Raw genomic sequence first — 26497 nt, 5'->3', positions numbered from 1 at the left:
CTCACCATGTGCAGAACCTGCCTTTACACTACCCTCTAAAATTTGCACTGTGACAGTAACTGAGCTGGTGAATGTGATTGTGAGATTCAGTGATGATATTTCTTCCTGCTCCTCATGCACTTCACGTTCTAGCACCACACCCTGGTCAGGTTGCAGTTCGTAAGTGACTGAAAGGAGAGAGACACAAGGGTAGAGTTGGGATGAGGTCAGCGGGTGGAAGCAGGGTGCACGATTACACTATCTGCAGCTTGTAAATCGGAAATGGTTGTGGGATGAGGGGGAAGTGGGATGCGAGATGGTGGGTTCTGTAGGGACGTAAAGACATCTTCATGGAATCACAGAACCTTAATGGCACAGAAGGAGGCCATTCGGCCCATTGTGTCTGCACCAGCTCTGCAAATAAGTATTATGACCTAGTGCCATTGCCCTGCCTTTTCCCCGTACCCTTGCACCTTATTTCTATTCAAATAATCACATAATGCCCTTTTGAATTCTGTGATTGAACCTGCCTCCACCGCACTTCCAGGCAGTCCAGACCCAAACCATTCGTGTGAAATTCTTAAGTCACATTTGTTCCTTGCAAATCATTTTACATCTGTGCCTTCTCTTTCTTGATCCTTTCACGAGTGGGAACAGCTTCTCCCTATCTTCCCAGTCCAGCCCTCTCATGATTTTGAAAACTTCTATCAAGTTTCCTCAGCTTTCTCCTCTCCAAGGAAAACTGTCCAAACATCTCCAATCTATCTTCATAGCTGAAGTTTCTCATCCCTGGGACCATTCTTGTAAACCTCTTCTGCACTCTTTCCAATGTATTCACATCCTTCCTATAATATGGTGCCCAGAACTGTACACAATATCCCAGCTGAGGTCTAACGAAGGTCTTAAATAAATTCAGCAAAACCTCCTTGCTCTTGTACTCTGTGCCCCTATTATTAAAGCTCAGGATACTATATGCTTTATTAACTCTCCACCTGTCCTGCCACCTTCAATGAGCTATGCACACATACACCTAAGTCTTTCTGCTTTTGCACCCCCTTCAAAATTCCACCCCTTATTTTATACTGTCTGTCCATGTTCTTCCTACCAAAATGCATCACCTCATTGTTCTCCTCCTTGAACTTCATCTACCACCTATCTGCCCACTCCACCAACTTGCCTGTGTCCTCTTGAAGTTCCACACTGTCCTCCTCGCAGTTCACAACACTCCAAGCTTTGTATCACCCGCAAACTTTGAAAATGTCCCCTGCACACCAAGATCTAGATCTAATATATATCAGAAAAAACAAGGGTCCCAATTCCAACTGCTGGGGAACTCCACTACAAATCTTCCTCCAGCCCGAAAAACATCTATTGACCATTGCTCTCTGCTATCTATTTTTCAGCCAATTTTGTATCCATGTTGCGACTGCCCCTTTTATTCCATGAGCAATAACTTTACTCACAAGCCTGTTGTGTGGCACTGTATCAAATGCCTTTTCAAAGTTCTTGTAAACCACATCAACAGCATTATCCTCATTGACCTTTTCTGTTCAAAAAAAAACTCCAAGCTAGTTAAACACAATTTCCCTTTTAGAAATCCATGCTGGCTCTTCTTTATCAACCCATATTTTTCCATGTGACTACTAATTCTATTCCGAATAATTGTTTCTAGAATCTTGCCCGTCACTGAAGTTAAACTGACTGGTCTGTAATTGCTGGGCTTATCCTTACAACTTTTTTGGAACAAGGGAGTAATGTTTGCAATTCTCCAGTACTCTGGCACCACTCCTGAGTATAGGGAAGACTGAAAGATTATGGCCAGTGGCCCTGCAATTTCTACTCTCGCTTCCTTCAATATCCTTGGACGCATCTCATCCGGTCCCGGTGCCTTAGTCAACTTTAAGTACCGACAGTCTATTCAACACATCCTCCTGATCAATTTTGAACCCTTAGAATTTCCTTGTCTGCCACCATGGCCTGGCTTTACCTCATCTACCTCCTTGGTAAAGACAGATGCAAAGTATTCATTTAATACTTCAGCCATGGCCCCTTCATCCAAGTGTAAATTCCCTTTTAGGTCCCTAATCAGCCCTCTTTTTATCACCTTTTTACTACTTATATGTCTCTAGAAGACTTTAGGATTCCCCTTTATGTTGGCTGCCAGTCTTTTCTCATAATCCCTCTTCACTTCTCTAATATGCTTTTTCACCTCCCCTCGAGCCTTTGGTATTCCTCTTGGTTCTCAATTGTATTTTATATCTGACACCTGTCATAAGCGCATTTTTTCTTCTTTATCTTAATTTCAATCTCCTTTTTCATCCAGGGCGCTCTGGACTTGTTGGCCCTACCTTTCCCTTTCGGTGGAATATACTTTGACTGTGCCTGAGCCAATTATTTTTTGAACGTAGCCCATTGTTCAGCTACAGTTTTCCCTGCCAATCTTTCATTCCAGTCTATCTGGCCTAGCTCCGTTCTTGCCCCACTGGAGTCGGCTGTTGTCCAGTTAATTATTTTGACTTTTTATTTTTATTTTCTATTTTTATATCCTCTGCGGTTTCAGCCCAGTTGCTGAGCAGCTGTGACCCCACTGGTTAGGTACTTCTGCCTCCAGTTATGTATCACCGCCTGCAAGAGAGTGGGAAGTATTTAAGTGAGTGTGGTGCTGTCTTTGGGTGATGCACCTGCCATAGTCCTTTGGTTGGAAATATATGCAAGCTGAAGGATGTGGATGTGAGGCTTGCAGAAGTGTACAGTGTTTCAGGGTGAGGTGAAACTATGAATGATGGATATGAGTTGTGTCCTGAGGATGTGTAGTGTGCGATGTGGAATATTAATCGTTAATTTCATCAACTGGTGGAATGTCTTAGATTGTTTCTAAGAAGGAAGGAATCAGCTAGAACTGCAAAAACACTGTTTTAAAATGGCTGCAGATGTCACCTGACCTACAAATTGGCCATGTTTCTCTCTGCAAAACAATTCTCTGCAAAACATAAGAACAATAGGCCACCAGATTTTCTGACTCCAGAAACTATCAGGAATACAAAAGGACTAACAAAACTTATTATTCAAGAAGGGTACTAAGGACCCCCTATCTATTTCAGTGGCAGCTTGATAGCTTTGACAATGCAGATTGACGCTCCTTCGTTAAATGGATTGCCCTCCATTGTATGCCCATAGCTAGCTGCCACATGATCAAAACCCCACTTATGAAAAGCTATGGGCGGAATCATCCCAGATTTGCAGTAAGTGCGGTAGTGGCAATGGCGGCTTTTCATGCCATATTGTCCCAAACCCGCTGCATTAATTATGTATTCCCGGGAAACACACCATTTCAATGGCGGGCAGGCTCTCATTCACCTGCCACACCAGTCCCTCGGTGCTTCATCACACTGGGCGCCATAGTTAAAGTCCAGCTGCGCACACAACCTGTCAGTGCTTCCAGCCCACGAATGCTGCACAGAAGACAGGATGGCCCTGAAAGGCAAGAAGACTGCAGTCCCCTGGTTTAGTGACGCATCTCTCGAGCACCTTTTGGGTACCAGGGACCTCACACCTCAAGGGACAACATCACTCTCACACACACCTCACATCTCCATCAGGCTCATACCCTCTCGAGCTCACATCCTCATCCTGTCCATGTCTACGCTCACCACACAAACATGCCACGCAGTGTCATATGTCCTGCTCTCACACTCTCCATCTGGTTTCAGGCAGGAGAAGCCTGCTCACACCAGCTGGAAGAGGTCCCAGACCGGGGGTGGAGTGGCCCACCTTCGGCCCTTCGCTCACTTTGAGGAACGTGTCATCGCATTGACTGGTGAGGACATGGACAGTGCCTGCGCTGACGGTGAGGTTAGTGGCGAACACCCTCGTGAGGACTCTGCACTACATCATCCCTCTCTCAATGCAAATATGAGTGCTCTCTCTCCTGCTTTTGACTCTGCTGCCAAGCACTAATCATCTCTACTTTGGTTCACAGGGAGCTCTGCCAAGTGACTGACACCCTCAGCCAGCCAGTCCCTCAGCTCCATCCAGGTCCTCACCTCCAGCCAAGAGGACACCTCCTCCATTGAAGAGCTGGAAACAAACAGCCTGGAGGACCTGTCACAGCGCTTATCCAACCCTCCACCAGTGCAGAGACACACACCTTGGTGGGACCTAAATCTAGAGCAGGCTCGGGGTCACAATCTGTAGGTCACCGCAGGAACACGTGTCCGCATCAGGAGGAGGCAAGTTTGTGCGAGCTCCCCGGCACTTGGAGGACTGCTGGGGATGAGGCATCAGTGAGGTCCGAGTCAGATGACAAGCCTATAGAGCTGGCCTTCCAACTCATCCTGGAAAGTCAGCAGTAGGTTTGGGAACATCATGCAGAGCTTTTGGAAGCGCTCAACGTAGTGGCATGTGAGCCGGAGGAGGGCGTCTACCTGCTCTGTGATGAAGTGGTGCCCACATGTACATGTATGGAGGTCCCCATGGGAGGATGGCGGACGCCATGGAGATCCTGGTCCAGCAAAATGCGGAGATGTGTGCAAAGCTGCACTCCATCATGGGAGCCTGGGTGAGATCCTGCAGTGACAACGCAAGAGGGAAATGGGGCACATCGACATCCCTCCAGGTGCTCTTTCAAAGAGTCAGGCTGGGGTCCCTGGGCACCCCGAAGGGAGGAGGAGCGGTAGCTGGACACCTCTGGGCCATCCACTCGGGAATCTCAGAGGCTGTCCTCTTCCTCTGAGTTCCCTCTGCCTGTGAGCCCCTCAAACTCATCCTCTATTGCCACAGAGGGAGCAGCTGGCTCACAAGTGATTCCAGAGGGAAAAGTGTGTGTGTGTGTGGCAAGCACTCTCTCACGCATGCGGATCTTTCATGTATCACACTCACCTCAATGCCCTGAGCATTTTCAATGCTGTCTGTTGGGGTTCTCTTTCAGTTGTCCATCTGAGCTGACCTGCATCTCCACCCACCCAATGATCACACTCCATGCAGCACCTGATCCCGCCCACCACAACTGTTGCTTCACTTTTGATTTGTTTTTTTGTCTGCTTCCCCGTCTTTTCTGCCTTTGGTCATTCTCAGCATTCCCTCATACAACACCCACCCTCAGTTCACTCCCCAGGAGGCAGCCGTGAACCCATCAGACCCCTCCCTTGCACATTCGCCTGGATTTAAACCCCCCCCCCCCACCGAGCCCCCTCCAGTTTCCTTGTCCCCACCCCACCTGCCCCCTTAATCCTCCCAACACCACCACAAACTGGACTTCCTTCCGCTCCTTCACCCAGTCCCTCCCCCTTCCTGCGTCCCTCAGACACCCTTACTGCTTCTGCCACACTTAGTCCTTCCCCCCGCTCCCGACTCCTTCCTCCACCTTTACTCCCTCCCCTCTCTGCACGCATTCCACCCCCTGGACTCCATCCCCTCTCCGCACTATTTCCCCACTCCGAACTCCTTCCCTTACACCTTCCACCCCCCCTTACACCTACCTCCCCAGTTGCCATCTTCTCCCCTGTTACCCGCTCCTCCCCCATACTCTATCCCCCCCTCCCAACCTCCCCCACCCCTGACACCTTCCTTTCCCCCGTCCCAAGCTCACCCACCCCAGACATCTTCATTCCCCCCCCGCTAACCTCAACCCTCCAACACCTCTTCCTCTCCCAGACAATCCTAGATCTTTGTTTCCTACCCTCTCAACCATCGTCCGTTATGAGCATCAAGAATGACTTTCCCCCTTCTGTGAGCTGCTTCGTAGCAGAGCCATGTCCATGAGAATCTATCCAACATGCCATGGATGTTCCTCCAGGATTCCATTGCTATTGGGTTCTAGCATCTTCCTCTCCTTGGATGTCCACGATGTGAGCAAGGCCCTGGCGGTACATCCCGAATTCTGCACGTCACAGTTGTCAAGACATGTCCTGCACTGGCTTGTTTTCCCGCTGACATGGGCGGACGATCCATTGGGATGGGGGAATGAGTCTGGCCTTATAATGATATGCTGATGTAATACAATGAGATTCCCAATGTCCTATAGCGGGGAACACGACTCACCATCGATGGGCTGTGTGGACAATCACAAACTGGTTTCACAACGTCGTGAAACTGCTTTTTGACCTTCTATGGTGATATTGTCCACCCACCCACCGAACACGCTTGATGGCAGTGGGCACGGACGAATCCGCCCTATGATTATAAACTTGTCAGTTTGTTACAGCAAATGGGAAGTCTGCAGTATGCACCTGGAACATTGAGAAGAAGCCTGCAGAACATAACGTCATCTCGCTCTTCCTGCTACTCTCAAGTTTGGACCCTATCTTGGTTACATTTTTGGAACACATCACAGAGATAGAGAATTTTAATCAAAAGAAACTGCAAGTGCCATAGCATCCACTTTGGAAAAACGGGGATTAAAGTTAAGGGACTGACTGCAGTAAAACAACAAGCTTACATCAGCCACAACACCGCTGCAATTTCAAGACCGCCAAAGGAACTTTAGAACATATATTTCATTTTTTTTCTTATGAACTTTAACTCTTATCAATTCCACCCTCTTCATACTGTAACTAATGCTGTTTTGTGTGTGTGTGTGTGTGTGTCTGTGTGTGTGTGTGTGTGTATGTCATGGGATTCTTTTTACCTTTTTAATAAGTCTTATACTTTTACCTGAGTTAGTTTTTAACAATAAAACTAACTCCTTACTTGTTAACTCAAGAGAAGTGGCAAGCTTATTAGTTCATATAACTTTACATACTAAATTGGAACAGCACAACTTCTTAAAAATTCAAGCTCTGTTAGAACCACCACATGGACTGCAGCAGTTCAAGAAGGTGGCTCACCACCACCTTCTCAAGGGCAATTAGGGATGGGCAATAAATGCTGGCCTAGTCAGCATCACCCACATCCTGTGAAAAGAGTAACAGTTGTGCTTGGTAGAAATTGTTGTTAGGTGATTGAAGGGTGGGTGGTGAATTGAGTAGTGTGTGAAGCTAGTGGTTGTTTCTAAGGATATGACATTTAAAAAGGCATTTAGTGACCTTGACTCTGAGGTCATTAAACTTCTTCCAATGCTACATACAGGACCTCAAGGCTTGACTGCATTGACAATGATGGTCATCTGTCCCCTCTGCCTTCACAAAAGTTTGTCTGGAGGGCCTGCTGGTCCCCATGAGTGAAGGACGTCTCTCCTGTCCACTTCCCGCACCAAGGTCTCCAGTGCTCTATCGGATAACTTTGTCTGGCTTGTTGTGCCATGATCAATCTCCTTCCTGCTCATAGACTGTTCCAGAGCAAGTTCCAACACCTGATGTAGGTGAATACACTTCACTTTTAAGTAGTGTTAGCCTCGCATGGATCTGGGGCCCCTGCTGAAGCATGCAGCAACACAACAGCAGGCTTAGCAATGAACTTCATGCCACTATTGTTTAAATTAGCAGGCATCGGGAGCAATGGGTTCCAGTTAATCACACATCACAATCCCCAGGCCTATTCTCCAACCTTATGCAATCTCCCTCCCTAGTTTTTAAAAAGTAATTTTCAAGATGTGTGTGTCTCTAGCAAAGCCGACATTTATTGTCTATCCCTTGTCTTGCGTAGGTGGTAGTGGGCCTTCTGGGACCACTAGTAGTGGTTTAATACAACTGATCAGCATGCTGGGTTACTCCTGAGAGCAGTTAAAAATCAACTATATTGGTGTGGGACTGGTGTCACATACCAGCTAGAGCAGGTAATGGTGGTAGATTTTGATTCCTAAGAACGTTAGTGAACCAGTTCGATTGTTATGGCAAGCCACAACTTCATGGTCACTTTTACTGCAAACCAATTTGTGTTTTCAGATTTTTTGAACTCAAGTGATGGCATTTGAACTCACATTGTCTCAAATACAGAGGTGGCGTGGTATTGTCAATGGACTAGTAAGCCAGAGGCCTAGGCTAATGCCCTTGGGACATGGGTTCACATCCCACCATGGCAGCTGGGGAAATTTGAATTCAATTAATAAAAACCTTGAGTTAAAAACTAACCTAATGGTGACCATGAAACCAGTGTCTATTGTCATAAAAATCTATCTGGTTCGCTAATGTCCTTTGGGGAAAAAAATCTGGCCTAGACCCACAGTAATGTGGTTGACTCTTAATGGCCTAGCAAGTCACTCAGTTGTACCAAACCGCTACAAAATCATAAAGGAATGAAACCGGACAGACACCTGGCATCGACTAAGACACCAGAAACGACAACTGCACACACAGTCCTGTCAACTGTGCAAAGTCCACCTTGCCAACATCTGGGGAAATTGTGCCAAAATTGTAACAATCAGTACTCCTCCGTGTCAAATAACACTTGGAGGAAGCAAGCAGGATGGCAAGGGCACAGAATGTTCTCTGGGTGGGGGACTTCAATGTCCATCACAAAGAGTGGCTCAGTAGCACCACTACTGACCAATTTGGCTGAATCCAAATGGATGTAGCTGCTAGACAGGTCTTCAGCAGGTGGTGAAGGAACCAGCAAGTGGGATAAAACCTACTTGACCTTGTTCTCGCCAATCTACATCTCGCAGATGCACCTGTCCATGACAGTACCAGAGAAGTGTGAGGTAATGCATTTGGGGAGGGCGAACAAAGCTAGGGAATAAACAATAAATGGGAGGATATTGGGTGGGCAGAGGACGTGAAAGATCTTGGAGTATATGTCCACAGGTCCCTGAAGGTGACAGGACAGATGGATAAGGTGGTAAAGAAAGCATATGGAATTCTTTCCTTTGTTGGACGAGGTATAGAATACAAAAGCAGGGATGTAATGACATAACTGTGTAAAACGCTGGTTAGTCCACAGCTGGAATTTTTGTGTACATTTCTGGTTGCTGCGTTGCAGGAAGGACATAATTGCTCTGGAGAGAGTACAGAGTAGATATACAAGAATGTTGCCAGGGCTTGAAAATTGGAGCTATGAGGAGAGATTGGATAGGCTAGGGTTGTTTTCCTTAGAACTGCGGAGGCTGAGGGGTGACCCAATTGCGATGTAAAAGATAATAAAGGATCTAGACAGGGGTGCCCTGTCTGCTGTAATGGAGAGGCGAATTACTGGGGACATAGATTTAATGTGATTGGTAGAAGGATTAGAGGAGACATGAGGAGAAACCTCTTCACCCAGAGGGTGGTGGGTGTTTGGAATTCACTGCCTGGCTTGGTGGTGGTGGCAGAAACCCTCAACTCATTTAAAAGATACCTAGATCTGCACTTAAAGTTTTGTAACCTGCAAGGCTACGGACCAGGTGCTGGATGGTGGGATTAGAATGGGCGGCTTGTTTTTTATTTTTTATTTTTCAGCCGTGCAGACACAGTGGGCTGAATGGCCTCTCTGGGCCATAACTTTTCTATGATTCCATGTAGTGGCCACCATACAGTCCTTATGGAGACAAAGCCCCATCTTGGGCATCCATGAGGTACTGTGGACCATCAGCAGCAGCATAATTTTAAGCAACCACAATCTGTAACCTCATGGCCTGGCATACCCCCCACCTCACCATTACCATCAAGCCAGTGGATTAACCCCTGGTTCAATGAAGAGTGCAGGAGGACATGCCTAAAAAAAATGAGGTGACAGCCTGGTGAAGCTACAACACAGGACTATTTGCATGCCAAACAGCAGAAGCAGCAAGTGATAGACAGAGCTAAGCAATTCCACAACCAATGCATCAGATCTAAGCCCCACAGCCCTGTCACATCCAGTCGTGAATGGTGGTGGACAATCAAACAACTCACTGGAGGAGGAGGCTCCACACATACCCCATCCTCAGTGATGGAGGAGCCCAGCACATCAGTGCAAAAGACAAGGCTGAAGCATTTGCAACAACCTTTTGCCTGAAGTGCCGAGTGGATGATCCATCTTGGTCTCCTCCTGAGGCCCCTAGCATCACAGATGTCAATCTCCAGACAATTCGATTAATTCCACGTGATATCAAGAAACGGCTGAAGGCACTGGATACCGCAAAGGCTATGAGCCCTGACAACATTCCAGCAATAGTATTGAAGACTTATGAACGTACAAAATAGAAGCAGAAGTAGGCCATTCAGCCCCTCGAGCCTGCTCCGCCATTTGATAAGATCATGGCTGACCTGTTTGTGCTTCGAATTCCACATTCCCATCTATCCTTGATAACTTTTGATTCCCTTGCCTAACAATAATTTATCTACCTCCGCATTAAAAATATTCAATGACCCCACCTTCTGAGACAGAGAGTTTCAAAGTTGCACTACCCTCTGAGAGAAAAAAATTCCCTCATCACTGTCCTAAAAGGGCAGCCCCTAATTTTAAAACAGTATCCCCTTGTTCTGGACTCACCCACAAGAGGAAACCTCCTATCCACCTTGTCAATACCGTTGAGGATCTTATATACTTCAATCAAGTCACCCCTCACTCTTCTAAACTCTAGTTGAAACAAGCCCAGTCTCTCTAACCTTTCCTCATAAGACAATCGACTCATTCCAGGTATCAATCTAGTAAACCTCCTCTGAATCGCCTCCAATGCATTTATGTCCTTAAATAAGGAGACCAAAGCTACACACAATATTCAAGATGTGGTCTCACCAATGCCCTGTATAACTGAAATATAGAATCTTTACTTTTCTGTTCAATTCCTCTCGTAATAAAGGATAGCATTTCATTAGCCTTCTTAATTAGGTGCTGTACCTGCATAAGAACATCCTGCGACTCATGCATTAGAACACCTAGATCCCTCTGCACCTCGGAATCCTGCAATTGTTCTCTGTTTAAGTAATACTCTGCATTTTTATTCTTCCTGCCAAAGTAAACAACCTCACATTTTCCCACATTATACTCTCCATCTGTCAGATTTTTGCCCACTTGCTCAACCTATCTATATCCATCTGCAACCTCCTTGTGTCCTCTTCACAACATATTTTCCTGCCTATCTTTGTGTCATTTGCAAATTCAGCTACCATGCCTTCGCTTCCTTCATCTAAGCCCCTGCAGTACTCTACTTGTCACACCCTGCCAATCAGAAGAAGACCCATTTATGTACACTCTCTATTTTCTGCCGGCCAGACAATCTTCTATCCATGCTAATATGTTACCCTCTACACCATGAGCTTTCATGTTCCACAATAATCTTTGATGTGGCACCTTATCAGATGCGTTCTGGAAATCAAAGTACAATATGTCTACAGGCTCCGCTTTATCCACGGCGCATGTTACTCCTCCAAAAAACTTCAATAAATTGGTTAAACATGATTTCCTTTCACAAAACCATACTGACTCTTCCCAATTAGCTTGAGTTTTTCTAAATGCTCAGCTATAGCTTCCTTTATGATCGATTCTAATATCTTCCACACGACAGATGTCAAGCTAGCTGGTCTACAGTTTCCTGTTTTCTGCCTCCTTCCCTCCTTGAATGGTGGGGTTATATTTGCTAGTTTCCAGCCTGATGGAGCCTTTCCAGAATGTAGTGAAGTTTGGAAAATTAACACCAACGCACCTACTACCTTATTAGCCCTCTTTTAAGACCCTAGGATGAAATCCATCTGGGCTTGGAGACCTGTCGGCCCACAGCTCCAGCAGTTTGTTCAGTGCTGCTTCCCTAGTGATTGTAATTTCACCAAGTTTCCCTCTTCCTTCCACCTCTTGATTTGCGGCTTTTACTGAAATGTTTTTGTATCCTCTATATGAAGACAGAAACATAGTATTTGTTCATTACATCCACTATTTCCTTATTATCTACTCTTAATTCCCCACTGTCACTTCCTAGAGGACCAACACTCACTTTACTTATTCTTTTCCTTCTTAAATACCTGTAGAAACGCTTGCTATCCGTTTTTACATTTCTGTCTAGCTTCTTCTCATACTCTAATTTCTCTCTCCTAATTAACCTTTTAGTCATTTTCTGCCGTTCTTTACATTTTGACCAATCATCTGACCTGCCACTCATCTTTGCCCAGTTATATGCTTTTTCCTTAAGTTTGCTACTTTCCTTAACTTCTTTCGATGACCATGGATTCTCCCCTTAGAAGTTTTCTTTTTAGTAGGAATTTACTTATTCTGAACATTCTGAAATATCCCATTAAATGTCTGCCACTGTTTCTCTATTAATCTATCCTCTAGCCTAGTATCTCAATTCACTTCAGCTAGCTCAGCTTTCATGCCCACATGGTTGCCCTTATTTAAGTTTCAAATTCTGGTCTAAGACCCACTTTTCTCCCTTTCAAACTGGATATAAAACTCAATCATATTGTCTTCACTGCTACCTAGGGGTGCCTCCACTCTGAGGTCATTAATTAATCCTGTCACATTACACAACACCAAGTCTGATATAATCTGCTTTCAGGCTGGTTCCAGAACATGCTGCTGTAAAAAAAAATCTTGAAAGCATTCTATGAACTCCTCATCCAGGCTACGACTGCAAATTTGATTTTTCCAGTTTATATGTAGATTAAAATCACCCATGGTTATTGCCGACCCTTTATCATATGCACCAAACATTTCTCCTTGAATACTTTGTCCTACATCATGGCTGCCGTTAAGGGGCCTGTAAACCACTCCCACTAGTGACTTCTTTCCCCTAATATTCCTCATCTCCACCCAAACCGATTCTATATCCTGATCTCCTGAACCAAGGTTATCTCTAACTATTGCACCAATGCCATCCTTGATCAATAGTGCTACCCTTCCACCTTTAGCTAGCTTCTTATTCTTCTTGAATGTCATATATCCCTCAGTATTCAGGACCCAATATTTGTCATCCTGCAGCAACGTCTCTGTAATTGCAATCAGATCATATTTATTTACTTCAATGTGCGCTATTAATTCATTTACTTTGATATGAATGCTACATGTATTCAGGTATAGAGCCTTTAGCTTTGTCTTTTTGTTATCTTTGTGACATCAGGTCTTCACTGTTGGTGTATTCTTAGGTTTTATCTCTTTGTCCTTCCTTTTATTCTTTGATCCTCATTTCCCATATTACTATTATGGCCTCCTGCCATGAATTTATGTTTTGATTTGCTAGATCTACCCAAGCTTGATCCCATACCCCCTGTCCAGTTTAAAGCCCACTCTACTTCCCCAGTTATATGATTCGTAAGAACACACAACCCAGCTCAGTTCAGGTGCAGACCGTCCCAATGGTACAGCCCCCACTTTCCCTAATACTGGTGCCATGCCTCACGAACCGGAACCCACACCTCCCACAACAGTCTTTGAGCCACATATTCATCTCTCTGATCTTATTTTCCCTATGCCAATATGCACGTGGCTCACGTAATAATCCAGAGATGATTACCTTTGAGGCTCTGCTTCTTAATTTAGTACCTAGCTTCTCATAACTGACTATGCGGAACCTCTTTCCTTATCCTGCCTATGTCGTTGGTACCTACGTGGACCACAACAACTGGATTCTCCGCCTCCCACTGCAAGTTTCTCTCCAGCCTTGAGCAAATGTCCTGAACCCTGGCACCGGGCAGGCAGCACAGCCTTCTAGACTCTCACTCATTGCTGCAGAGAACGTGCGTCAATCCCCTTCACTATACCACTACATTTCTTTTTGTTTCCTCTGCTTGAACAGCTTCCTGTACCACAGTGCCATGGCCATCCTGCTCATCCATCTTGCAGACCTCACTTTCATCCTTACAGGTTGCAAACATCTCAGACCTGGTTGACAATTGCAAAGTTTGACGCTCCTCCACTACTGTCTGCTCAGCCCCTTTACCTGCCTCGCACATGGTCACATCCTCCTGTCCCACACCGCTGACCAAAATTGACGACTCTATTCGAAGAGGTGTGGCCATCATCTGGATCAAAGTGTCTAGGTATTTCTCTCCCCCCCCTCCCCCGCCCTTTTTTTTGTTGTGCAGGGTCTGCAGTTTGGCTTTCAGATCAATAATCCTGATCCAGAATTCCTCAAGCTACTTGCACTTTCTGCAGACGTGTTTGTCATGGATCGACTTGGTGTTCAAAAGCCCTCACATTCCAAAGCTGCAACATAACACCTGTCTTGCCATTGTTACTTCATGGGAGCTGGAGTAGGCCATTCAGCTCCTTGAACATGCTCCTCCATTTAGCTAGATAATGGCTGACCTACCTCAACGCTATCTTCCCACACTATCCCTGTATCATTGGTATCTAGAAATCTATCAATCTCTGCTCAATGAACATACTCAATGACAGAGCCTCCACAGCCCTCTGGGTTAGAGAATTCCAAAGATTGATTACCAAAAGACCATAAGACCATAAGACATAGGAGCAGAAATTAGGCCAATTGGCCCATTGAGTCTGCTCCGCCATTCAATCATGGCTAATAAGTTTCTCAACCCCTTTCTCCCGCCTTCTCCCCGTAACCTTTGATTCCCTTACCAGTCAACAACCTATCTATCTCGGTTTTAAATACACTCAATGACCTTCTGTAGCAATGAATTCCATAGATTCACCACTCTTTGGCTAAAGAAGTTTCTCTGTTCTAAAAGGTCTTCCCTTTACTCTGAGGCTGTGCCCTTGGGTCCTAGTCTCTCCTACAAATGGAAACATCTTCCCCACATCCACTCTATCCAGGCCTTTCAGTATTCTGTAAGTTTCAATCAGATCCCCCCCTCATCCTTCTAAACTCAATCGAGTATAGACCCAGAGTCCTCAAACATTCCTCATATGTTGTTAAGCCTTTCATTCCTGGGATCATTCTCGTGAACCTCCTCTGGACCCTCTCCAGAGCCAGCACATTCTTCCTGAGATACGGGGCCCAAAATTGCTCACAATATTCTAAATGTGGTCTGACCAGAGCCTTATAAAGCCTCAGCAGCACATCTCTGCTTTTATATTCTAATCCTCTCGAAATAAATGCCAACATTGCATTTGCCTTCCTAACTACCGACTCAACCTGCAAGTTAACCTTAAGAGAATCCTGGACTAGCACTCCCAAGTCCCTTTGCACTCCAGATTTCTGAATTCTCTCCCCATTTAGAAAATAGTACATGCCTCTATTCTTCCTACCAAAGTGCATGACCTCATACTTCACCACATTGTATTCCATCTGCCACTTCTTTGCCCATTCTCCTAACCTGTCCAAATCCTACTGCAGCCTCCCCGCCTCCTCAACACTACCTGTCCCTCCACCTATCTTTGTATCATCTGCAAACTTAGCCAGAATGCCCTCAGTTCCTTCATCTGGATCATTAATGTATAAAGTGAAAAGTTGTGGTCCCAACACTGACCCCTGCGGAACTCCACTAGTCACTGGCCGCCATACTGAGAAGGACCCCCTTATCCACACTCTCTGCCTCCTGCCAGACAGCCAATCTTCTATCCATGCTAGTGCCTTGCCTCTAACACCATGGGCTCTTATCTTACTGAGCAGCCTCCTGTGTGGCACCTTGTCAAAGGCCTTCTGGAAGTCCAAGTAGATAACATCCATTGGCTCTTATTTGCCTAACCTACTTGTTACCTCCTCAAAGAATTCTAACAGATTTATCAGGCATGACCTCCCCTTGATGAAACCATGCTGACTTTGCCTGATTTTACCATGTACTTCCAAGTATTCTGCAATCTCATCCTTAATAATGGACTCTAAAATCTTACCAACGACCGATGTCAGACTAATCAGCATATAATTTCCCGTCCTTTGCCTCACTTCCTTCTTAAACAGGGGGTTACATTAATGATTTTCCAGTCCTCTGGGACCCTCCCTGACTCCAGTGATTCCTGAAAGATGACCACTAACGCCTCCGCTATCTCTTCAGCTATCTCCTTCAGAACTCTGGGGTGTAATCCATCTGGTCCAGGTGGTTTATCCACCTTCAGACCTTTCAGTTTTCCTAGCACCTTCTCCTTGGTAATGGTCACCATACTCACCTCTGCCCCCCGACTCTCTTGAACTTTGGGTATGTCACTTGTGTCTTCCACTGTGAAGACTGACGCAAAGTACCTATTCAGTTTCTCCGCCATTTCTTTGTTCCCCACTACTACTTCTCCAGCATCATTTTCCAGTGGCCCAATATTCACTTTTGCCTCTCTCTTACCCTTTATATATCTAAAAAAACTCTTGCAAACTTCTTTTATATTACTGGCTAGTTTACCCTCATATTTAATCTTCTCCCTCCTTATTTCTTTTTTAGTTGTCCTCTGTTGGTCTTTGTAGGCTTCCCAATCCCCTGGTTTCCCACTGCTCTTCGCTGCATTGTATGCTTTCTCTTTAGCTTTAATGCTGTCCCTGACTTCCCTGTCAGGCATGGTTACCTTGTCCTCCCTTTAGTATGCTTCTTCTTCCTAGGGATGAATTTTTGCTGTGTCTCCCAAATTACTCCCAGAAACTCCTGCCATTGCTGTTCCACTGTCTTTCCTGCTAGGCTCATCTCCCAGTCAATTCTGGCCAGCTGCTCCCTCATGCCTCTGTAGTTGCCTTTATTCATGCCCTCTGACTGAAGAAATTCCTCCTCATCTCAGTCCTAAGTGGCCTACCTCTTGTGTCCCCTGGTTCTAGGCCCCCCACCCAGGGGAAGCATCTGTCCTGCATCTACCCTATTGAGCCCTGTAAGAATTTTGTACACTTCAATGAGAGAACTCTAGAACTATCTGAACCACTAACCAAACTTTTCCAAAACAGCTACAACACTGGCATCTACCCAGCAATGAGGAAAATTGCCCAGGTATGTCCTGTATACAAAAACAGAACAAATTCAACCCAGCCAATTACCCCCCATCGGTGTGCTCTCGATTATCAGCAAAATGCTGAAAGGGGTTATTCACAGTGCTATCAAACGGCGCTTACTCAGCAATAACCTACCCACTGACATTCAGTTTGGGGTACGTCAGGGACAATCAGCTCCTGACCTCATTACAGCCAAAACATGGACAAAAGAGCTGAACTGAAGAAGTGAGATGAGAGTAACTGCCCTTGACACCAAGGCAGCATTTGACCGGGTGTGTCATCAAGGAACCCTATCAAAACTGGAATCAATGGGGATCACAGGGAAAACTCTCCACTGCTTGGAGTCAGACCTAGCACAAAGGAAGATGGTTGTGGTTGTTGGAGGTCAATCATCTCAGTCCTGGGACATCGCTGCAGGAGTTCCTCAGGGTAGTGTCCTCAGCCCAACCATCTTCAGCTTCTTCATCAATGACCTTCCTTACATCATAAGGTCAGAAGTGGGGATGTTCGCTGATGATTGCACAATGTTCAGTACCATTTGTAATTCCTCAGATACTGAAGCAGTCCATGTCCACATGTAGCAAAATCTGGACAATACCCAGGTCTGGGTTGCTAAGTGGCAAGTAACATTTGTGCCACACAAGTGCCAAGCAATGTCCATCTCCAACAAGAGAGAATCCAACCATTCAATGGCATTACCCTCGCTGAATTCCCCCACTATCGACATCCTGAGGGTTGGGGCTACGAGAGCAGGTCAGACACTGGGAATTCTGCGAATAGTAAATCACCTCCTGACTCCCCATAACTTGTCCAGCATATACAAAGCACAATGCAGGAGTGTAATGGAATACTGTCCACTTGATGAGTGTTGCTCCAACAACACTCAATGAGCTTGACACCATCCAGGACAAAGCAGCCTACTTGGTTGGCACACCCATTGGGGGGGGAAAGCGGGAGCAGGCATCAGCAGGCAGGCTCCTGATCAGCGCCGCCTGTGCGCTCCCTGTGCGGGCGGAGGGAGATTCCCTCACCTGGGAGTGCGCTCTTTCACGCATGCACACAAATTGGCGCACAGATCCCCCTGAGGCTAAGTAGTGCCTCGGAGATCGGCTCTGTTTTGAAACTTTTAGTAAAGAAGTTTAAAAATTTTCCCAGTCACATGAGTTGGGACATGTCCATAACTTTTATTGCAACCTTTCATTAAAATTTTAAAACCCTCATGAAGCCTCATCCCGCCTTAAGGTTGGATGAGCAGGTCCATTAATGAGCTGAATTGGTTTCTTAATGGCCTTAATAGGCCGTTGACAGGTTGGCGGGCTCGCAGCTGATTCGGCTGTGCGCCTGCTGACCTGAAAATGTAAATGATGCGGGGTGACGTCGGCAGTTCCACTTGACATCATCCCTCGTCATTTTACACGTTGGTGTGTGGGTCCCACAGAAAAATTCTGCCCATGGACTGCAGCGGTTCAAGAAGGTAGCACGCTACCACTATTTCAAGGGCAATTAACGATGGGCATTAAATGCTGGCCCAGCCAGCAATACCCATTTCTCATGAACGAATTTTTAAAAAACTATTGTATCCAGATAAGTGATAGTCAAATGATCAATATTGGGAGTTGCTTTCACTCACTTATACATTTAAGGCTTTTCAATTGTACCCATCAGAGAGTCCTGTGAGTAGGCTTGGCTGTGTCCTGAGTTTAGCTTTGATTAATCATGAACGATATCTGTCTATCTTCCCTTGGTACTGCTGGGCCAAAGGGAGGTGAGAGATGGTTGGGAGCGGATACTTTGTTGACCTGACAAAGGCATGTAGATGACCCACACTTTTCACTCTTGTAAAATTGTTTCATTCAGGACAGTTGATTGAAGATGTGAAAGTACTGTAGAGATTTCTAAAGTCTTCTGTCTTTGAAGAGATGTCGAGTCAAATTAATTAATCTAGTTAAATCTTCAGGCATTTGAAATCTAATAACTTTTCTCCTTAATAAACCTGCTGTTGAGACAAGAAGACTTGTGCTCAAACTGTCATTGTGGTATTTTCCATTTCTTGGACATGTTTGAAACTTGCATCATTTCCAGTGTGTATCTTCATCACTTGAGAGGATTTAATTTTCACTCTGTGACTCCAATCCCAGATTTACCTTGTGTGTTTATGTTTTGGGTAATATAGTTTTGGATCATAAAGAGTTATAGTTTGCTTACTGATGTAAGACTTTCCATCGAGGAGGTGAGAACAGGGTCCTTGTGATACAATCACTGAGAGCACTTCGTGCAAGTTTGTGTTAAAGTTAGGCACCATTTTGAGATGATTCAACACATGCTTGATGCTGATACTAAAAAAACCCTCTTTCCTCCACATTTGACTTGTGAATTTCTCTTAAAACATGGCTCCAAAAAGATGTTAAATAGGTAGGTTAAACCAGGTCAAAAACACTTTGAGGCCTACAATTATAAGAGTTTATAATTGATTTCTTAAAAAAAATAGAAAACCTGTTTCAAATGAACCGGTATTATATCATACACAGCCCATTTTTTTCTCATGTTGGTCCCTAAAAGCAATTAAGTTGTGTCTAATAGCCAGACCATTCCATTTATGAGGCATTTTTTTGCTTTTGAATTCATTTTGGCATTGTTTCCAACAGTGACATCATAAGCTAAAATGTTTAAATGTTTTCAACTGTGGAACTGTCTAATGTGAAACAACATCAATAGACTTAGACCAGTGTTGCCTTAGCTGGGATGTGGGGAGATGGTGAGAATAATTATGTCAAATGGCCGAAAAGAGCACATGTATTTCTCTATTTGCTCTGTGGTTTACATTATCGCAATAGTTAATGGGTGGAATGTTGATTTGTGATGGTAGGAATTCCCCATAAACAAATGACAGTAGGAGTCCCTAAAGAGATCTTCCAGAATGAGAAGCGAGTGGCTTTGTCTCCAGCTGGTGTTCAGGCTCTGGTGAAACAAGGATTTAATGTGGTGGTAGAATCTGGTGCTGGCGAAGCAGCTAAATTCTCCGATGACCAATACAGAGGAGTTGGTGCCAAAATTATAGGGACCAAGGAGGCCCTGAGTTCAGACCTCGTTGTCAAGGTAAGATTCGTTCTTATGATTTTATTATAGTGTTCTGCAATTCACCGTACCATGTAGTGAGACATTCAAGTCACTAAGTTAGTTTTTTTTAAGCAATAATCATTATGTTTCTTGATCCTTTTTGGAGAATACAGTACATTCTCTGATTATTGGGGTTGTGCAAACATACTTAACATTGGAGAGTTGAGATTCTACTCTCTATTAATTTTAGTGAAAAAGTACATTATAGGTGGGGAGAACCAGCATATTTGCATGGTCTGCCACTGGAATTAGTGAAGAATTTTACCTCTGGACTGTTCAATTTGCTCATTTAATTTTATGTTTAGGGCTGGACAGAGTTAGCAGGAGGCTGTCTGACCTTGGGTTGAGGGGAGGGATAGGAGGGAATCAGGGGCAGGGGGAAGGGAAGGAGGGCATCACAAACATAAAACAATCACCATCATTCTTTTTAAAAGTATTCTTCTTTTATGTTCTATTCAGTGATGTGGGGTTGGGAAGTGAGCTACTCCTCTGTCATAATTATTTAGGAGATGTGTCAGCTTTTCTTCCCTGTGGAAAACCACCTAGGTTTCATTCAGTACCTATTAACAGGAGGAGAAAACTGATCTAAGTGCATCTTCCAACCCCACGACCACTATCCAGAAGAACAAGGGCAGCATATAGATGGGAACACCACTATCTAGAAGTTCCCCTCCAAGTCACTCCACATCCTGACTTGGAAATATATCGTTGTTCCTTCATTTTCACTGGGTCAAAATCCTGGAACTCCCTCCCTAACAGCACTATGGGTGTGCCTACACCACATGGACTGCAGTGGTTCAAGATAGGCAGCTTACCACCACCTTCTCAAGGGCAACTAGGGATGGGCAATAAATGCTGGCCTAATCAGCGAAGCCTACATCCCATGAGTGAATAAAAAAAATCAGAATTGTTAAATTATTCTCTAAGCTTAGGTAAAAATGTAACATATTAGGAGTCGGTTTGAGAAATATACCTTTGATGCAAATTAGTTCCCTCACTCTCAAGAAAATAGCTTACGGAAAAAATGTTGGTTCTTTCTCCTTTCTACTTTGAGAAACCACAACTTTTTAATGTAATTAGCAGTTTGCTGGAAATGTGATTCCCATCAGTGATGAATTGCTTCCCTGAAGTATGTGGTGGGCCTATCTGATGTTGGTAATTGTTTTGATAAGTTTCTGCGTCTGCTTCCTTTTCAGTCTGGGACGCTTATCCCAGAGCTCTGAAATGTTCGAAAGTGGTATCCTGTTTTAGTATGTTCTTCTAGCTGTTCCTAGAAGTATTTTCTTGCTAACATTGCACATTGGTTTACCAATATGATAAATGATTGGATCCAGGAAAATGCTTTGAGTTTACTGCACCTGGATCAGTTTTCTCTTCCTGTTTATCGGTATTAGTGGTTTTCCATATCTCTGAATTGATTACGACAGAGGAGTAGCTCACTTCCCAACCCCACATCACTGAATAGAACATAAAAGAAGAATACTTTTAAAAAGAATGGTGGTGCTTGTTTTATGTTTGTAATGCTGTCCCTGACCCCCTCCCACCCCTCCCCTCAACCCAAAGCCAGATAACCTTCTGCTAACTCTGTCTAGCCCTAAACATGAAATTGAGTAATTTGGTGAAGATATTCAGTGCCTTTGGGAGATAGAGGAGAAACTGAGCTGATAATGGGATATTTCTTAAAATAAAGATTTTAAGGACTGACTTCTTGGAAGTTGTTATATGTGTAACTTGTTCACAGAATAAAATGTGTTGCAATCCCATTGTATATTTATAAAATCTTTCTTTAAGGTTCGGGCTCCAACCTTCAACACTGCGCTGAGAATTCATGAGGCTGACCTTCTAAAAGAAGCGGCAACTCTGGTCAGCTTCATCTATCTAGCTCAGAACGAAGAGCTGCTTGATAAACTCTCGCTGTGTAGGACCACGGTGTTAGCAATGGAACAAGTTCCCCGAGTCACAATTGCCCAGGGATACGATGCTCTTAGTTCTTTGGCCAATATTGCAGGGTAAGAACCATTTGTGTTTTGTGATTGTTCGCATTGAAAATATTGCTTATGACTTGTGACAGTTCAGGGACTTTGGGATGAATATAAGCCATTCTACCTTATATTTCCCTTATCGCAAATATTTTTGTGATGCTCCCTTGACCCTTTTTGTTGAAAAGACCCCTTTTATCCTAATAGTTTTCCCGAACTAAGAAGATCAGATTGGATCCTGTGTAATTCTTGACCTGGTTTTTAATGCTTACAACTGCCACTAATTTGATATAGCCCTCTTTAATTTCTCACTCTTTTTGTCACCATGACCTCCAGAAGTTGTTCCTTTCCTCAGTGCCCTCTTTCCTCATGAAAAGCACGAAGTATAGTCAAGAAATAATTTGTGAAATACTATTGTTTAGCATTGTATGTGCAAAGATACATAATAGAGTATGGTATATACTGGCTGTGTTACTGGACTTATAGTCCAGAGGTCTGAACTCATAACCCAGAGATTTGGAGCTCAAACCTCATCATGACACTCCCACGGTTTGTATTTGGTCATAAGTAATTGTGAAAACAAAAAAAACTGCTACAGGTTAAAAAAATGAACACAAAGCTATCAGATAGAAGCCCAACTGGTTCATTGTTGTCCTTTAGGGAAAGAAACGTCTTTGCCCAGTCTGCCCTCTATCTGACTCGTCCCGCAACAACATGGTTGACTTCTGAAGTGACCCAACAAGGCACTCAGTTATATTAAACCACTACAAAAGATAACAAGAAAAAAACGAATAGGAACTCAGTACCAAAAGCATTGTAGGAGGTCCTTCAATCCAGTGTTCAAGAAGGTGTCCCATGACCACCTTAGAGCTAATAGGCATGGAGCATAAATGCCAATGACACCCACAGCCCAAGAATACATATTGCAAAAAAAAATTATTCAGTTTTCCTTTTCTAAAAAAATTAAGGAATTTGTTCTGGGAATGTCCTATCCCTGAGAGTAGGGTATGGATTTGTGTCTGTAATTCCGTCTACTAGACCTGCTTTGCTGACCTCTAGTGAATGTAATGATTCAGCTCTTAGGATGTCAGCTCAGCTCATTATTTTTTCAGCTTCCAAACACATTAAATCACATATGAAATATATTTCACCTCTCTCCCATTTTACTCAGTTCTGTTGAAGGGTTAAGAGGACTCGAACTTTGTTCTTCTCCACCGATGCTGCCAGACCTGCTGAGTTTTTCCAAGTATTTCTGTTTTTGTTTCTAATTTAGACCAAGCCTTGGGCCTCCCAGTTAGGGCATGCACTATCCATGTGCTTTTGGTAATGCGCACGAGAAACATGCTATGACCAGTTTCCACTGTCTTGTGTCTAATTGGAAGCTGATTTACTGTCTCTCCGTCTTTGGCAGGTATAAAGCTGTGGTGTTGGCTGCAAATCACTTTGGGCGTTTCTTCGCAGGCCAAATCACAGCTGCTGGCAAGGTTCCCCCCACAAAGGTAAGATTGGCAGTACTTGAGAGATAAAGTGCAGCTGTTCAGGTTGCATAACTGTACAACATTGCAGGTGTTCGGGGATGATACAGTTTACCTTCATCAAAGTACTTTTATTGTCAGGATACTCAGTGCCTAACTTTAATATAAAATTGATCAAGTGAGAAGAACAACAGATGAGTTGCTTTTATAAAAAAAAAGAAAGTCCAAATAGTTTGCTTGCATGCAAGTTTAAGATGCTCCTACTAGATACGCCTGGCGGTCTAGATGACCATGTGTACAGGAGGTGCCTGGACTAACTCAAGCTCCAGGTTTTGGAGCTTGAGTGGCAGCTGGGGCACTATTCACGAAGATGAGAGGTTCGTGGATAGCATGTTTCAGGATGTGATCGTCCTGCAGTTTAAGGAAGTGCAAGCAGAGAGGGAATGGGTGACCACCAGACAGGAAAAGGGGACCAGGCAGGTAGTGAGGGAAACCCTGAGCACATCTCGCACGCAAAACGTTTTTCGGCCTTGGGAAACGGTGAGAGTTTCGGTTGCTCTGTGGAGGCCAACCAGAGCCAAGGCCATGACATGGTGAGTGGTCCAGCTGCTCAGGGTGGGAGGAAGAAGTGTGAAAGGGCAATAGTGGTAGGGGATTCGTCAGTGAGGGGAGTAGACAGGCGCTTCTAACGCCATAGACGTGGCTCCAGGATGGTAAGTTGCCCCCCAGGTGCCAGAGTCAAGGATGTCATTGGAATGGCTGCAGGGCATTCTGACAGGGGAAGATGAACAGCCAGAGGTCGTGGCCCATATTGGGACCAATGACATAGGAAGAAAGAGAAATGACGTCCTGCAAACAGACTTTAGGGAGTTAGGTAGGAAATTGAAAAACAGGACTTCAAAGGTAGTTCTCTCCGGATTACTCCTGGATAGAGCAGGTGAGTGCATGGCTGGTCAGATGGTGCAGAAGGGAGGGCTTTAGATTCTTGGGGCATTGGGACCACTTCTGGGGGAGGTGGGACCTCTACAAGTTGGATGGGTTACATCTGTTCAGGAATGGGACCAACATCATCGCGGGGAGGTTTGCTAGTGCTTTTGGAGCAGGTTTATATTAAATTGGCAGGGGGATGGGATCCTGAAAAGTTGTTCAGAGGAGAGAGAAGCTGAAATGGAATTAAAATTTAAAACATTAGTGAGTCCGGAAGGCAGAGGAAACATAGGGAAGAGTTTTCCCGTCGGCGAGCGGGGGAGGGGCCTGCTCACCGATTCGTAAAATGACACGCGGTGATGTTGGGTGTGCGTGTCATTTAGATTGTCAGTTCGGCAGGCACCCAGCCGCATCGGCTGCGCTCCCACCAAACTGTCAAAGGCCTATTAAAGCCATTAACAAAGTAATTAAAACTGTTAAGAATGCTGCCGGTCCAGCCTTAAAGTTGAGAAAGGACCTGATAGAGGTGTATAAGATAATGAGGCACATAGATAGGGTGGATGGGAAGGTACCTTTTCCATTAGTAGAGGGGTCAATAACCAGGAGGCATAGTTTTAAGGTAAGAGGTAGAAGGCTAAGAGGGGAGTTGAGGAGAAATTTTTTTTCACCCAGAGGATGGTGGGAATCTGGAACTCACTGCCTGAAAGGGTGGTTGAGTCAGAAACTCTAGCAACATTTAAGAAGTGTTTAGATATTCACTTGTGTTGTCATAGCCTCCAGGGCTATGGGCCAAGCACTGGAAAATGGGATTAGTGTAGTCAAATCTTTGTTGCCCTGCGTGACCAAATGGCCTCCTTCTCTGCTGTAAGCATCTATGTGTCTATGAGTCTTAAAAATGAGCCTCATTTGAAGCTGTTTTGTATATTGTAAAGCAGTTAAAGAGTAACTCACTGCCTGCTTATCTATAGCTGTCCCACTGGCGAGTTTGAAGGCAGGGCCATGTTGCACCATGCCCAACGTGTCCATCCCTCCAATTTTGCCATCAGCAGGAGGTGGGGACATTGGGCAGCCCACCCACTTTTTTGTGCAATTTAATTACGGCATTCGGGAACTATAGTTTCTTGCATGTTAGGTTTGTTGCCTTTGCTGTGTGGGGGGTTGGGGGACGTTGAGTAATTCCTTGTGAGAGGTGAATAGGTTCTGAGATGGTGTGAAATTACAGCCAGGATTTTCTCAGCGTTCTGGAGAAGGGTTGGGGCTGGGTGACAGAACGTGTGAGAAAATGGTGGCAAAAGGTGTTGGAGAGGAACTCCCATCGTGTTTATGTCGCAAACAGACTGGCAGGAGGAAATTACTTGTGAACACAGCGGGCAGATAATTAGACCTGTGAAACAGGCAACTAATGGTGATTTTACCAGACTTTTTCCCTTTTCTGAGGGTATAATGGAGCTTCAGAGCCCCTCCAGCTGTAACAAGACAGTGGGCAGAATTCTCCCAGAATTGCACTAAGTGCGGTAGCGGGTGGGTAAAATGGAGTCCTACCTGCTGATGAAAATGGCAGGTTTTCACGAGCCTGCCTCATTATTTATGCATTCCTGGGAAACACGTCGTTTCCATGGCAGACAGGCTCTCATTCACCTGCTCGTCATTACCCTGCTGTTTGCATCATCTTTAAAAGGCAGCTGCCTGCAAAGCACTCGTCACCACTGCTGCCTGGGAGACATGGCCAGCAAAGGTAAAAAGACTGCAGCCCCCTGCTTCAACGACGGGTCCCTCGAGCGACTGCTGGATGCTGTGGAGGCCCATTGGGATGTACTGTATCCCCGCTCTGGCTGCAGGATGGGTAGCTATATCACCAACCCATCTTGGGAGGCAGTGGCAGCGGTGGTCAGCACGAATGCCCTGCAGAGGACAGCCACCCTGTGCCACAAAAGAATGAATGATCTCCTCCGTTCCACCAGGGTAAGTCACTCTTTTCATCACTCGCAACTCACACACTCACAAGCCCATCACACACCCAGAGGGCCCTCACTCACTGCCAGTGCGAGGGACATCACTATTCACACTTTCATACACACCGTCATCGTCCTCATCTATTCCATGGGACCACTCACCACCCATCCAGGCCAGGCATACTTATCATCTGGCCTGGCAGGCATTCTGATACACTCTCCCCATCTTTATCCATGTAGCACAAACTGGCTCACAACAGCAGGGAAAGCTTGCAGACAGGTGGAGGGATGCTGGAATTCAAAGTTCTGACAGAATTTGAAAACAGAGCCATCCGGCTGACTGGCGATGACCGGGATCAGTCCTGTGCTGACGGTGAGGTCAGCGCTGCTGTACCAAGTGAGGATCCAGCAGTGCAACATCCATCAGACAACCATGCC

At 45.0% G+C, this 26497-nt stretch overlaps 1 protein-coding gene across 1 annotated transcript in view; it reads left to right on the top strand.

The window, feature by feature from the left end:
• LOC121275728 (NAD(P) transhydrogenase, mitochondrial-like) overlaps window positions 1-26497 on the top strand; it is a 180883-nt gene that overhangs the window by 17376 nt on the left and 137010 nt on the right. Inside the window, 3 exon segments of the mRNA XM_041183320.1 lie at window positions 19476-19705; window positions 21518-21735; window positions 23117-23204. Of these exon segments, the coding sequence (XP_041039254.1) occupies window positions 19476-19705; window positions 21518-21735; window positions 23117-23204 (536 nt within the window).

This window comes from Carcharodon carcharias, chromosome 1 (assembly GCF_017639515.1).
Source record: "Carcharodon carcharias isolate sCarCar2 chromosome 1, sCarCar2.pri, whole genome shotgun sequence".
NCBI lineage: Eukaryota > Metazoa > Chordata > Chondrichthyes > Lamniformes > Lamnidae > Carcharodon > Carcharodon carcharias.
This window is presented reverse-complemented; position numbering and strand designations above follow the sequence as displayed.